The 12,214-nt window shown below is 49.1% G+C and overlaps 1 protein-coding gene across 1 annotated transcript; it reads right to left on the bottom strand.

Moving 5' to 3' along the window:
- Nucleotides 1–9,599: 9,599 nt before the first annotated feature.
- LOC309416535 (olfactory receptor 10AG1-like) lies at nucleotides 9,600–11,259 on the bottom strand. Its single transcript, XM_082016077.1, has one exon. The coding sequence runs from the start codon at nucleotides 11,218–11,220 to the stop codon at nucleotides 10,219–10,221; it is 1,002 nt and encodes a 333-aa protein (XP_081872203.1). The 5' UTR covers nucleotides 11,221–11,259; the 3' UTR covers nucleotides 9,600–10,218.
- Nucleotides 11,260–12,214: the final 955 nt, after the last annotated feature.

Raw genomic sequence — 12,214 nt, 5'->3', positions numbered from 1 at the left:
CCCGTCTCTGCTCTCAAGCAAAGCCTTTGCACACACTGGGTCTTGGACACTTGGTACCAGGTTTCCTTATGGCAAGCCAGAGCTTGCCTGGTTCCACAGCTGGGATGCTTCAGCCCAAATGTGCAGCAATGCCCTCAGCCAGGATGAGCTGGAGCCATTACTGCTGGAGACAGAGCTGTGAACGTGATGGAATCAATTGCCAAGGCATGTGGCAGAGCTCAGTACAGCCGGTGTTCAAGAACAGCATCCTCCAAGCACAACAATAGTCCAGATCAAAGTCCAGTCTAAACCTGTAAGGCAAGTCAAGGGCACCATAATCAATGTTTACTACTTCAGGAACACTGAAAGAAGAAACAAAGATGCTGTGTGGCCACTGACGAATTAAGGAAGAGCAGTTGTTGATAGATCTGAGATTCCCCATGTTTTCTTCTCCTCCATCTTCCCCAGCAAGGTCTCCCAGGCCTCTGTGACTCAGGGCAGGACTCTCAAGGAGGACAACTGGCCACGGATGGGGATCACTTCAGGGGTCACTTGAGCAAACGCAATCCTTACCAGCCTCTGGGACCAGAGCGGCGGCATCCCAGGGAGCTGAGAGAGCAGGCTGATGTCACAGTGAGGCCACTCTACATCATCTTTAAAAGGCCATGGAGACTGGGAGAACTCTCTGATGGATGACACCACCCACCCATTGCAGGCACTTTTCAAAAATGGCCAATAAATGAGCAGGGGAACTAAGGCTGTGCCCCAGAGCGTGTCCACTTGCATCCCATTGCTGTGTGTCTGGAAGAGAAGGTGACAGGATTTACCCGGGGGGATTGTGCCTGGCCATGCCCTTTGCTTTCTGTGATGACAGGGCAGGAGTGCTGGATGTAGGGAAAGCAGCGGTGGGCTTTTACCTGGAGGTCAGCAAGGCTTTCAACGTCATCCCCCACGATATTCTTATGCCCAAGTTAGGATATTAAGGCCTGCATGGATGGATAAGTAGATGGGTAAATAACCAGATGGACTGTTGGTCTCAGAGGGACGTGGACAGTGTGTGATACTCTGCCTGGAGGCATCTAGCTAGTAGGGTCCTGCAGGGGTCTATATGGCAACTTGCCCTGTTTAATGTGTTTTTTTATGACCTGGAGGAGGTGAGAGGGTGATTTTTCATAGCATTTGTAGATGACAGCACACTGAGGAGAGCAGACACCACAGTGGCGGGCAGGGCTGCCATCCCAAAGGACATAGACAGGCTGTGGGGATGTGCCAAAAGGAACCTCATGATATCCAACAAGGACAAATCCAAAGTCCTTCTGCCAAACTGAATTAAGCGCCTGCAATGACAGAGGCCAGGGGCTGTGTGGCTGGGTAGCAGCTCTGTGAGGGTCCTTGGGTGTCATTAGGCAAAACATGAGCCATCAGCAAAGGCAGCCAGCAGCATCCTGAGCTGTATGAGAAAGAGCACAGAGGGTGGAAGCAATTATCCCCCTCTGCTCAGCACATTTGAGAACAGATCCAGAATACTTCCCTAGGTTTTGACATCCCATAATGCCAGAGAGACATTGGAAAACTGGAGCCAGTTCAGTGGAGGGCCACCACAGTGTTCAGGGCTGGAGCACTTGCAATGCGAGAAGTTTAAAGAGCTGGGCTTGTTCAGCCTGGAGAAAGGAAGATCTTGGGGGAACACGCAGCGGCACGGCACTGTTCCCGGGACAGACTGTGTCAGGCTCACGTCCATGGTACAAGACACAAGGACAAGAGGCAATGGGCTGAAACAAGAGAGGGTCAGGCTACATACAGGGAGAAACTTTTCTAACATGATGATAATCAAGTGGCGGAAGCCACTTCCCAGGGAGTATGTGCTGGTTCTATTCCAGAATATAGATGGTTCTATCCCAGAATGTCACCACATGTGTTTGGATAAAGCCCTAATAGTCTTGTCTGACCCTGCTTTGTACAGGAGGTGGGTTGAGACACCTCCCCAAGGTCCCTTCCAGCCTAAATGATGCTGTCCTTCCTTCCCCTCTATGTTTTCAAATTAGGGAAAGCTCTCAGATTCTCCCTGACCACAGCAGTAATTCACATCAGGTGCAGGGCTGCTTCACAGGTGCCTCCAAACAGCCCTGACCACGTCCTTCCCTTTTCTTTTCCCCCTGCCCAGGCTGTTCTCTGTTACGCTGCAAAAGAAGAGCCTACCATGTTAATCCTTTCCCCATTGGCTCTGCCTTTCTTGGTTTGTACCCTCCTATGGTACTTCCGAGATGGTTGCTGTAGTGTTGTCCTGGTTTCAGCCAGGATAGAGCTGGTTTTCCTCACAGAAGCTAGTGTGAGACTGTGTTTTGGATTTGGGATGAGGAACTGTTGATAATGTGCTGATGTTTTGGGTTGTTGCTGAGCAGTCAAGGACAGTCCAGCTTCTTGTGCTGGCCTGCCAGCGAGCAGGCTGGGGGTGCACGGGGAGCTGGGAGGGGACACAGCCGGGACAGCTGACCCAGACTGGCCAAAGAGATATTCCCTACCATACGACGTCATGCCCAGTACATAAACTGGAGTTGGCCGGGGGGGCGGAAATCGCTGCTCGGGGACGGGCTGTCGATCACGGGGTGGTGAGCAATTTCTCTATTGGGCATCACTTGTTCTTATACATTCCTTTGTTGGTATTATCATTATTGTTCCCTTCTTTCTTTCTGTCCTATTAAACCGTGTTTATCTCAACCCACGAGGTTTTTCCTAATTCTCTCCCCCGTCCCGCTGTGGGAGGGAGAGTGAGCGAGCGGCTCAGTGCTTAGTTGCCGGCTGGGGCTAAACCACGACAGTCCTTTTTGGCGCCCAACGTGGGGCCCGAGGCTTGAGATAATAACGGTTGCAGGTCACAATATCAGTTTGATTTGCATCATGCTCTCGTCTTTGCTGTACATGTTAAGGATCGGTGTTGGTTTCTGCGGGCTGCTGTACTCTGCAATGATTAGTAATGTCTCGCCTGTGAATTTTGTTTTTAGAGCACTGACCTTGAGCTTAATGTGGTATCATCTGAGCTCTGTACTAAAGCCGTTACTGTGTTTTGGCTACAGTCTTGTGGAGACGATTAGCAATTATACTTCTGCCTCTGAAAGGTTTTTTATGGAGGAAATGCAGAATGGTACCTTTGATACCCTCTATCATAACATTTCCTCCTTCATCACAATAATTTTTCAGTATTTTGAACACCCTTGGCTGGTTAAAATACCTCTATTGCTACTTCTGGGGAACATGGTTTCAGTTTTGTCTAAGGTTGGCAAGCAATTTAAGAATATCACCCGGAGATCTGCCCCAAGGCTGGATAGTTATGAATGGCAGGGTGTGTGGAACAGCATGGGCAAATGCCTGGGGCGGTGGGCACCTCCGGTGTTTTGGAGCTTCACTCCCGAACAAGTGCAGAATCCTGATAAACTAGCAGAAAGAATAGAAGAGCTGATCTCACCTCTGATCCTCTTGAGGGGACTTCTGATTCCTATTTACAAGAAGTGGGTAACGAGTACTATGAGCAGGATTAGAGGGGCCCTGCCTCCAGCCAGGCGGAGGAGAGGGACAATCGAGTTTATTGGACTGTGTGGATTAGATGGCCTGGCACATCAGACCCACAGGAATATAAGGCTTTAGTGGACACCGGTGCACAATGTACCCTGATGCCATCAAGCCATATAGGGGCAGAACCCATCTGTATTTCTGGAGTGACAGGGGGATCCCAACAGCTGACTGTGCTGGAGGCCGAAGTGAGCCTAACTGGGAATGAGTGGCAGAAGCACCCCATTGTGACTGGCCCAGAGGCTCCATGCATCCTGGGCATAGACTACCTCAGCAGAGGGTATTTCAAGGACCCAAAAGGGTACCGGTGGGCTTTTGGTATAGCTGCCTTGGAGATGGAAGAAATTAAACAGCTGTCCACCTTGCCTGGTCTCTCAGAGGACCCTTCTGTGGTGGGGTTGCTCAGGGTCAAAGAACAACAGGTGCCGATCGCTACCACAACAGTGCACCGGCGGCAATATCGCACCAACAGAGACTCCCTGATTGCCATCCATGAGCTGATTCGTCGGCTGGAGAGCCAAGGAGTGATCAGCAAGACTCGCTCACCCTTCAACAGCCCCATATGGCCAGTGCGAAAGTCTAATGGAGAGTGGAGACTGACAGTAGACTATCGTGGCCTGAATGAAGTCACGCCGCCACTGAGCGCTGCCGTGCCGGACATGCTAGAACTTCAATATGAACTGGAGTCAAAGGCAGCCAAGTGGTACGCCACCATTGATATTGCTAACGCGTTTTTCTCGATCCCTTTGGCGGCAGAGTGCAGGCCACAGTTTGCTTTCACTTGGAAGGGTGTCCAATACACCTGGAATTGACTTCCCCAGGGGTGGAAACACAGCCCTACCATTTGCCATGGGCTGATACAAACTGCACTGGAACAGGGTGAAGCTCCAGAGCATCTGCAATACATTGATGACATCATCGTATGGGGCAACACAGCAGAAGAAGTTTTCGAGAAAGGGAAGAAAATAATTCAAGTCCTTCTGAAAGCTGGTTTTGCTATAAAGCAAAGTAAAGTCAAGGGACCTGCACAAGAGATCCAGTTTTTAGGAATAAAATGGCAAGATGGACGTCGACAGATCCCAACGGATGTGATCAACAAAATAACAGCTATGTCTCCACCAACTAGCAAAAAAGAAACACAAGCATTTCTGGGTGTTGTGGGTTTCTGGAGAATGCATATTCCAAATTACAGTCTGATTGTAAGCCCTCTTTATCAAGTGACCCGGAAGAAGAACGATTTTAAATGGGGCCCTGAGCAACGACAAGCCTTTGAACAAATCAAACAGGAGATAGTTCATGCCGTAGCCCTTGGGCCAGTCCGGGCAGGACAAGATGTTAAAAATGTGCTCTACACGGCAGCCGGGGAGAATGGCCCTACCTGGAGTCTCTGGCAGAAGGCACCAGGAGAGACTCGAGGTCGACCTCTAGGGTTTTGGAGTCGAGGATATAGGGGATCTGAGTCCCGCTATACTCCAACTGAAAAGGAGATATTGGCGGCATATGAAGGAGTTCGAGCTGCCTCAGAAGTGGTTGGTACTGAAGCACAGGTCCTCCTGGCACCCCGACTGCCGGTGCTGGGCTGGATGTTCAAAGGGAGGGTCCCCTCTACGCATCATGCGACTGATGCTACGTGGAGTAAGTGGGTCGCGCTTATTACACAGCGGGCTCGAATAGGAAATATTAATCGCCCGGGAATCTTGGAAGTGATCATGGACTGGCCAGAAGGCAAAGATTTTGGAATATCACCGGAAGAGGAGGTGGCGCGTGCTGAAGAGGCTCCACCATATAATGAACTGCCAGAGAACGAAAGGCAATATGCCCTGTTTACTGATGGGTCCTGTCGTATTGTAGGCAAACATCGAAGGTGGAAAGCTGCTGTATGGAGCCCTATACGACGAGTTGCAGAAGTGGCTGAAAGACAAGGTGAATCAAGTCAGTTTGCGGAGGTGAAAGCCATCCAGCTGGCTTTAGATATTGCTGAACGAGAAAAATGGCCAGTACTCTATCTTTATACTGACTCATGGATGGTAGCAAATGCTCTATGGGGGTGGCTGCAGCAATGGAAGCAGAGCAACTGGCAACGCAGAGGCAAGCCCATCTGGGCTGCTGAATTGTGGCAAGATATTGCTGCCCAACTAGAGAATCTCGTCTTAAAAGGACGTCACGTAGATGCTCACGTACCCAAGAGTCGGGCCACCGAAGAACATCAAAACAACCATCAGGTGGATCAGGCTGCTAAGATTGAAGTGGCTCAGGTGGATCTGGACTGGCAACATAAGGGTGAATTATTTATAGCTCGGTGGGCCCATGACACCTCAGGCCATCAGGGAAGAGATGCAACATATAGATGGGCTCGGGATCGAGGGGTGGACCTGACCATGGATGCTATTGCACAGGTTATCCATGAATGTGAAACGTGTGCTGCGATCAAACAAGCCAAGCGGTTAAAGCCCCTCTGGTATGAAGGACGATGGTTGAAATATAAATATGGGGAGGCCTGGCAGATTGACTATATCACACTTCCACAAACTCGCCAAGGCAAGCGCTATGTGCTTACCATGGTGGAAGCAACCACTGGATGGCTGGAAACATACCCTGTGCCCCATGCCACCGCCCGAAACACTATCCTGGGCCTTGAAAAGCAAGTCTTATGGCGACATGGCACCCCCGAAAGAATTGAGTCAGACAATGGGACTCATTTCCGAAACAACCTCATAGACACCTGGGCCAAAGAGCACGGCATTGAGTGGGTGTATCATATCCCCTATCATGCACCAGCTTCCGGAAAAATTGAACGATACAACGGACTGTTAAAGACTACACTGAGAGCAATGGGTGATGGGACATTCAAACACTGGGATAAACATTTAGCCAAAGCCACCTGGTTAGTCAACACTAGGGGATCTACTAATAGAGCCGGCCCTGCCCAATCAAAACTTCTACGTACTGTAGAAGGGGATAAAGTCCCTGTGGTGCATGTGAGAAACATGCTGGGGAAGACAGTCTGGGTTACTCCTGCATTAGGAAAAGGCAAACCCGTTCGTGGGATTGCCTTTGCCCAGGGACCTGGGTGCACTTGGTGGGTAATGCGGAAGGATGGGGAAGTCCGATGTGTACCTCAAGGAGACTTGATTTTGGGTGAAAACAGTCAATGATTTGAATTGTATTATGTTAATTGTTCAGAATGACATTACTACTATGGCTGCTATCTACCATATCAATGGTATTATAGTAAGAATCACCCAGACTGATGAAGAATGAGCTTCACTGAAACCAAGCAACGTGCAGCAGTGATGAAACCAGAACTGGCTTCAGCAGCTTGCGCCCAACAAATCCCTCGAGATCGACATCTTCGACCTGCAGATCATGGACATGGACCGTGCCAGATGACAATCCAACACCACATACCATCTCCCCTGCCCTGAGAGACTGCTATGATGGATGAAGCCCAGAGTCATGGACTGACTGAACTCCATAGACATTTTAAGTGATGGCCCATGGACTAAGAGAGTGATATCTGTGTGTATATATTAAAGGACAGGAAGAGTAATAATGAATAATTGGAATGTATTGAAAAGTATAGGACCTGGGCATGACGTAAATGGTATGGAATAAGGGGTGGATACTGTCCTGGTTTCAGCCAGGATAGAGCTGGTTTTCCTCACAGAAGCTAGTGTGAGACTGTGTTTTGGATTTGGGATGAGGAACTGTTGATAATGTGCTGATGTTTTGGGTTGTTGCTGAGCCGTCAAGGACAGTCCAGCTTCTTGTGCTGGCCTGCCAGCGAGCAGGCTGGGGGTGCACGGGGAGCTGGGAGGGGACACAGCCGGGACAGCTGACCCAGACTGGCCAAAGAGATATTCCCTACCATACGACGTCATGCCCAGTACATAAACTGGAGTTGGCCGGGGGGGTGGAAATCGCTGCTCGGGGACGGGCTGTCGATCACGGGGTGGTGAGCAATTGCTGTATTGGGCATCACTTGTTCTTATACATTCCTTTGTTGGTATTATCATTATTGTTCCCTTCTTTCTTTCTGTCCTATTAAACCGTGTTTATCTCAACCCACGAGGTTTTTCCTAATTCTCTCCCCTGTCCCGCTGTGGGAGGGAGAGTGAGCGAGCGGCTGCGTGGTGCTTAGTTGCCGGCTGGGGCTAAACCACGACAAGTGTTTTTCAACAGGGGTTGCATCTCAGTTAAACACATCATTCTCTTTCCTTACCTGCACGGCCTGCAATTCCCCCTCTTGCTACCTTGCTGGAGGCACTGGCCCACAAATCTTAAATGCTGACGTTGGTATTTCAGCCCAGATGGACTTTCAGACCCTTGTGGCTTTGGCCAAGAGGAACTTCTTGAAGTTTTTCAAGGTGAAAGGGCAAGGTCTTCACCGAGGGCAGGATAAATCCTATGCACAAGGACGTGCTGTGACATGACCGGCTGAGGGGTGTCCTGAGGAGAAGGGCATGGGAGTTATGATGGATGCCACACGAGCCAGTGAGTTTCCCATTTTGAAAGGTGGATGAAGAAACTGGAGGAAGTCTAGAGGAAGTCTGTCATGATGGGCTTAGGGGCCTAAAGCAGATGAGCTGTGTGGTGAGGCGGAGGGAACCGGGCCTTTTCAGTCTGCTGAAGGGGAGGCACAGGGCAGCCGGAAAGCAGCTGAATCTTGGCAGAGGCAACAGCCACGGGCTTCCTGCTGGGACCTTCACTCTGGGCCTTCAGAAAAACTGAACAGAGGGTGGTGCCGCACTGCAGCAGGTCACCCAGAGACTCTCTGTGATCTCCGTCTTTAGAGGTTTTCAGGTTTCAGACAACCTGACCCTGGGACTGGCGATACCCCACTCTTTGCTGAGAAGCTGGACCAGACATCCCAGCACTCCCTTTCCCAAAACCCCTTATTAGTGAGAGTAACACTAATCCCAAACCATCCTTTTTTATTTTCCTCATTTCCAAAGCTCAGCCTACTCAGATCGTCAAAGGGCTGCCTCAAGTCTCTGCAACCCAAATCTCTCCAACCTTCTCTCATCAAAAGTCTTTTACTCAAGGACACTTCTCACCTGCACTTCAATACACTGCCCAGTCTCTAGTTTTTAGCTGGGAGAAGTCAGGGTGCTTCCTTGTAAAGCCTTGCCTACAGAAATCTTTTCTATGTGCTGGTCCCCCCGCTATCACCTCATGCTGTGTACCGCCCCATCCTCCTTCCGCAAAGCCTTGTTGGATGTTTACCTGCTTCTATCCTCCTCACTCACCTTCACAATCTTTTTGTACTCTATGCACATCAAATATTGTCTCAGGAAACACACTTATCCCCCACAGCAGCAGCCATTTCCAACTGCAGGCTGAGGTATTTCCCCTCTTGGAGCGGACATTGTGCAAAGCTGCTCCGTATGTGGAAACACACTTCAGTGCTCCATATGCCTTGGGGCTAAAAAACACCCACTGGCCTGGCTGTGCAAAGAGGCGCTTTCAGAGTGCAAAGCAGATTCAGTACCTAAATTTTGTGCTAATTTTGACTGGGATAGAGTTAATTTTCTCCATAGTCACTAGTGCGGGGCTATATTTTGGATTTGTGCTGAAAGCAGTGTTGATAACAGAGGGATGTTTTAGGTACTGCTGAGCAGTGCTTGCACAGCATCATGGCCTTTTCCGCTCCTCACACTGCCCCACCAGCGAGGAGGCTGGGGTGCACACGAAGCTGGGAGGGGACACAGCCGGGACAGCTGAACCTAACTGATCAAAGGGATATCCCAGACCATATGACGTCATGCTCAGCAATAAAATCTGATGGAAGAAAAAGGAAGGGGAGGACGTTGGGAGTGATGGTACTTGTCTTCCCAAGTGATGTTATGCGTGATGGAGCCTTGCTTCCCTGGAGACGGCTGAACATCTGCCCGCTGATGGGAAGTAGTGAATGAATTCCTTGTTTTGCTCTGCTTGCCTGCGTGGCTTTAGCTTTCCTATTGAACTGCCTTTATCTCAACCCACAGATCTTCTCACTTTTATGCTTTTGATATTCTCCCCCATCCCACTGTCAGAGAGTGAGAGAGCGGCTGTGTGGTGCTTACTTGCCAGCTGGGATTAAATAATGAAAAACAGAAACTCCACAGGTCTCTGGGACTTTATTCCAGTGCTGGACTGTCCCCCTGGTGATTTTTTTTTTTTAATTTTTATTACTGATGTCAAGTTACTCAAACATTACACAACTCAGTGCAAGATGTCATAGCAGGAGAAGACAATCTTCATGTCCTTTAACTTTTTAAGCTGATTCCACGCAGGGACACTGTAGATAGTCCATGGGGTCTAGCAAGTGATTTCTCAAACCCAAGAGTAGTCATCTCTACATTGCTTGTGTCACCCTCTTGGCCTCATTGACTACTGACCCCGCTTTGACTATTTCCCTTTAACATTACATTGGTCAGACACAGCTTGAAGTCGCTATTTGCATTAAACTATTTAGGAGCACTGAAGATGCTCTGGAGTACAAAGATGTCATGGTGGGGCATGACATAACAGGAATGTGTCTGGACACCTTTTCCCTTCCTGAGGAAGATGAACGCCAGGCTGGACGTGTGGTTTTTGTTTGAACAAATAACGGGATGCCTTTGTTTGGGCAACCATATACCCCAGTGGAACTTCTGGTACACTTGGGACTATTTTACATACTCTGTAGTATCACTTTGTCCATAGGAGTCTCTTCAGGGCAATTCTCACCACCTTATTCCTCAGGCTATAGATGACAGGGCTAAACATGGGGGTCACAACTGTGTAAAACAGGGCAAGGTATTTGTCGGTGTCTACAGACTCCCTTGAGTGTCGCTTCAAGTAGACGACTGTGGCCGAGCCATAGAAAAGCATCATCACCCCCAGGTGTGTAGAGCAGGTGGCAAAGGCTTTGTGTCTTCCCAGAGCTGAAGGTATTTTCAGAATTGCCATGATAATTTTAATGTAAGAAATAACTATTAAGGAGAAGGGAAGGATTACAAATACCAGGATGATGGTGTACAGCATCACTTTGTTCCAGAAAGTGTCTGCACAGGCCAGTTCCAGCAGAGGGGGGACATCACAGAAAAAGTGATGAATGTCATGGGATGCACAAAAGGGCAAAGAGAACACCTGGTAGGCCTGTCCTACTTGCACAGGTACGACAGCCGCCCACAACCCCAGCACCAGTCTGACACAGAGACCCCTGCTCATGGTGAGGGTATAGTGCAGGGGGTCACATATGGCTATGTAGCGGTCGCAGGCCATGGGAGCCAGGAGAAGGCTTTCGATGCTGCCCAGCAAAACCAGGAAATACAGCTGGGCAGCACAGCCAAGGAAGGAGATCCTGCCATCTTCTGTCAGGAAACCCACCAGCATTTTTGGCAGAGTGACTGATGTGTAGCAGATCTCCAGGAGGGACAAGTTCCTCAGGAAGAAATACATGGGGCTGTGGAGGTTTGAGTCCACCAATGTGATGAGTGCAATCAAGCTGTTCCCTGCGAGGACCACAAGGCAGATGACCAGGAACACTGTGAAGCACAAGCCCTGCAGGCTGGAGTGGCCAGAAAATCCCAGAAGAACGAATCCAGATCCAACAGTGTGATTCTCCAAGCCTTTTCTTTGGGGCATTTTCCCTATACAGAACAATGCAAACAACAGGCTCTTAGACGCTGCTGATGGCCTGCCCACCATCACACACGCTTCAAGCCTAGAAAAAGGCTACAAACACCAGCATACATGTGATTGCAGGAGTAGCTGAGCTTAACCAGGATATGCACAAAGTGCTTGGAAATCTAACATGGGTTCCTTCATGCAGGGAGATTTGTAAAGAGAAGAAAGGCCAGAATCCTTGAGCCGGAATGACTGGGTTTTGTCATATGGGTAAAGAAACTTGACTTTCTTTTTTAGAAGTGGTTTTCTTAAATGGAATACCCGCTGGCAGATGAGAAAAAAGGAAGAAAAGAGATAAATACTAAGCCCTTTTAGAACAGTCTTGCTTATGTTCCTTGCACAGCTCTTGTAAGCACTGCATTTAATGTAAGAACATTAAGAAGAAATAGGCTAAAAAGGAGGAAAGGGATGACAAAGGGGAAGACAAAGTAAGGCCAGGCTAGGCAAGGAGAAGCAATCAAAACAAAGCAAGGCAAGGCATGGCTTGATTCTTAGACCTTAGTGAGAGAAATTATTCCCAGCTCTCCTCACACGTAAGAGCTCGTCCCTGGGCACACAAAGATCTGGGAGACTCTCTTAGATCTGAACCACTAATTTTTATATGGTGAAGGGTGAATCCCATCAGACTTCTATCTGCCACTGCATCTAGTAACGCTTATGTATCCATGGGACATTTTAACAAGACAGCAGTTTAGGCGTAAATCACAAGTTTTCAGGGTGCTAAAAGACATTTTTATGCAAGCAACCAAAGGGCTTCATGCAGTTTTCAGTCATACAGAGAAGAAAGTGATTAGAAGTGGGTGATCTCCCCACGACACCCAATCTTCCTCAACAGGTCAGGCTTTTATAACTTCAGAATGAGTCCTGAATAATGCAGCATTCCCAAACCTCCTGCTCTGTCACTTAGCTTTCTGACAGCTTACAAATCCAGCCGAGGGCCCGTCCGCCCTCATCCCAACGCTGCAATGCTCCCCAGCCCCCTGCAAGCTCTCACGGGGCAGAGCCATGCTCTTGC

The sequence above is a fragment of the Phaethon aethereus genome (genome assembly GCF_964289735.1).
Source record: "Phaethon aethereus genome assembly, contig: HAP1_SCAFFOLD_109, whole genome shotgun sequence".
NCBI classification, from domain to species: Eukaryota; Metazoa; Chordata; class Aves; order Phaethontiformes; family Phaethontidae; genus Phaethon; species Phaethon aethereus.
The sequence above is the reverse complement of the archived record's forward strand: the minus strand, read 5'-3'. Positions and strand labels throughout refer to the sequence as shown.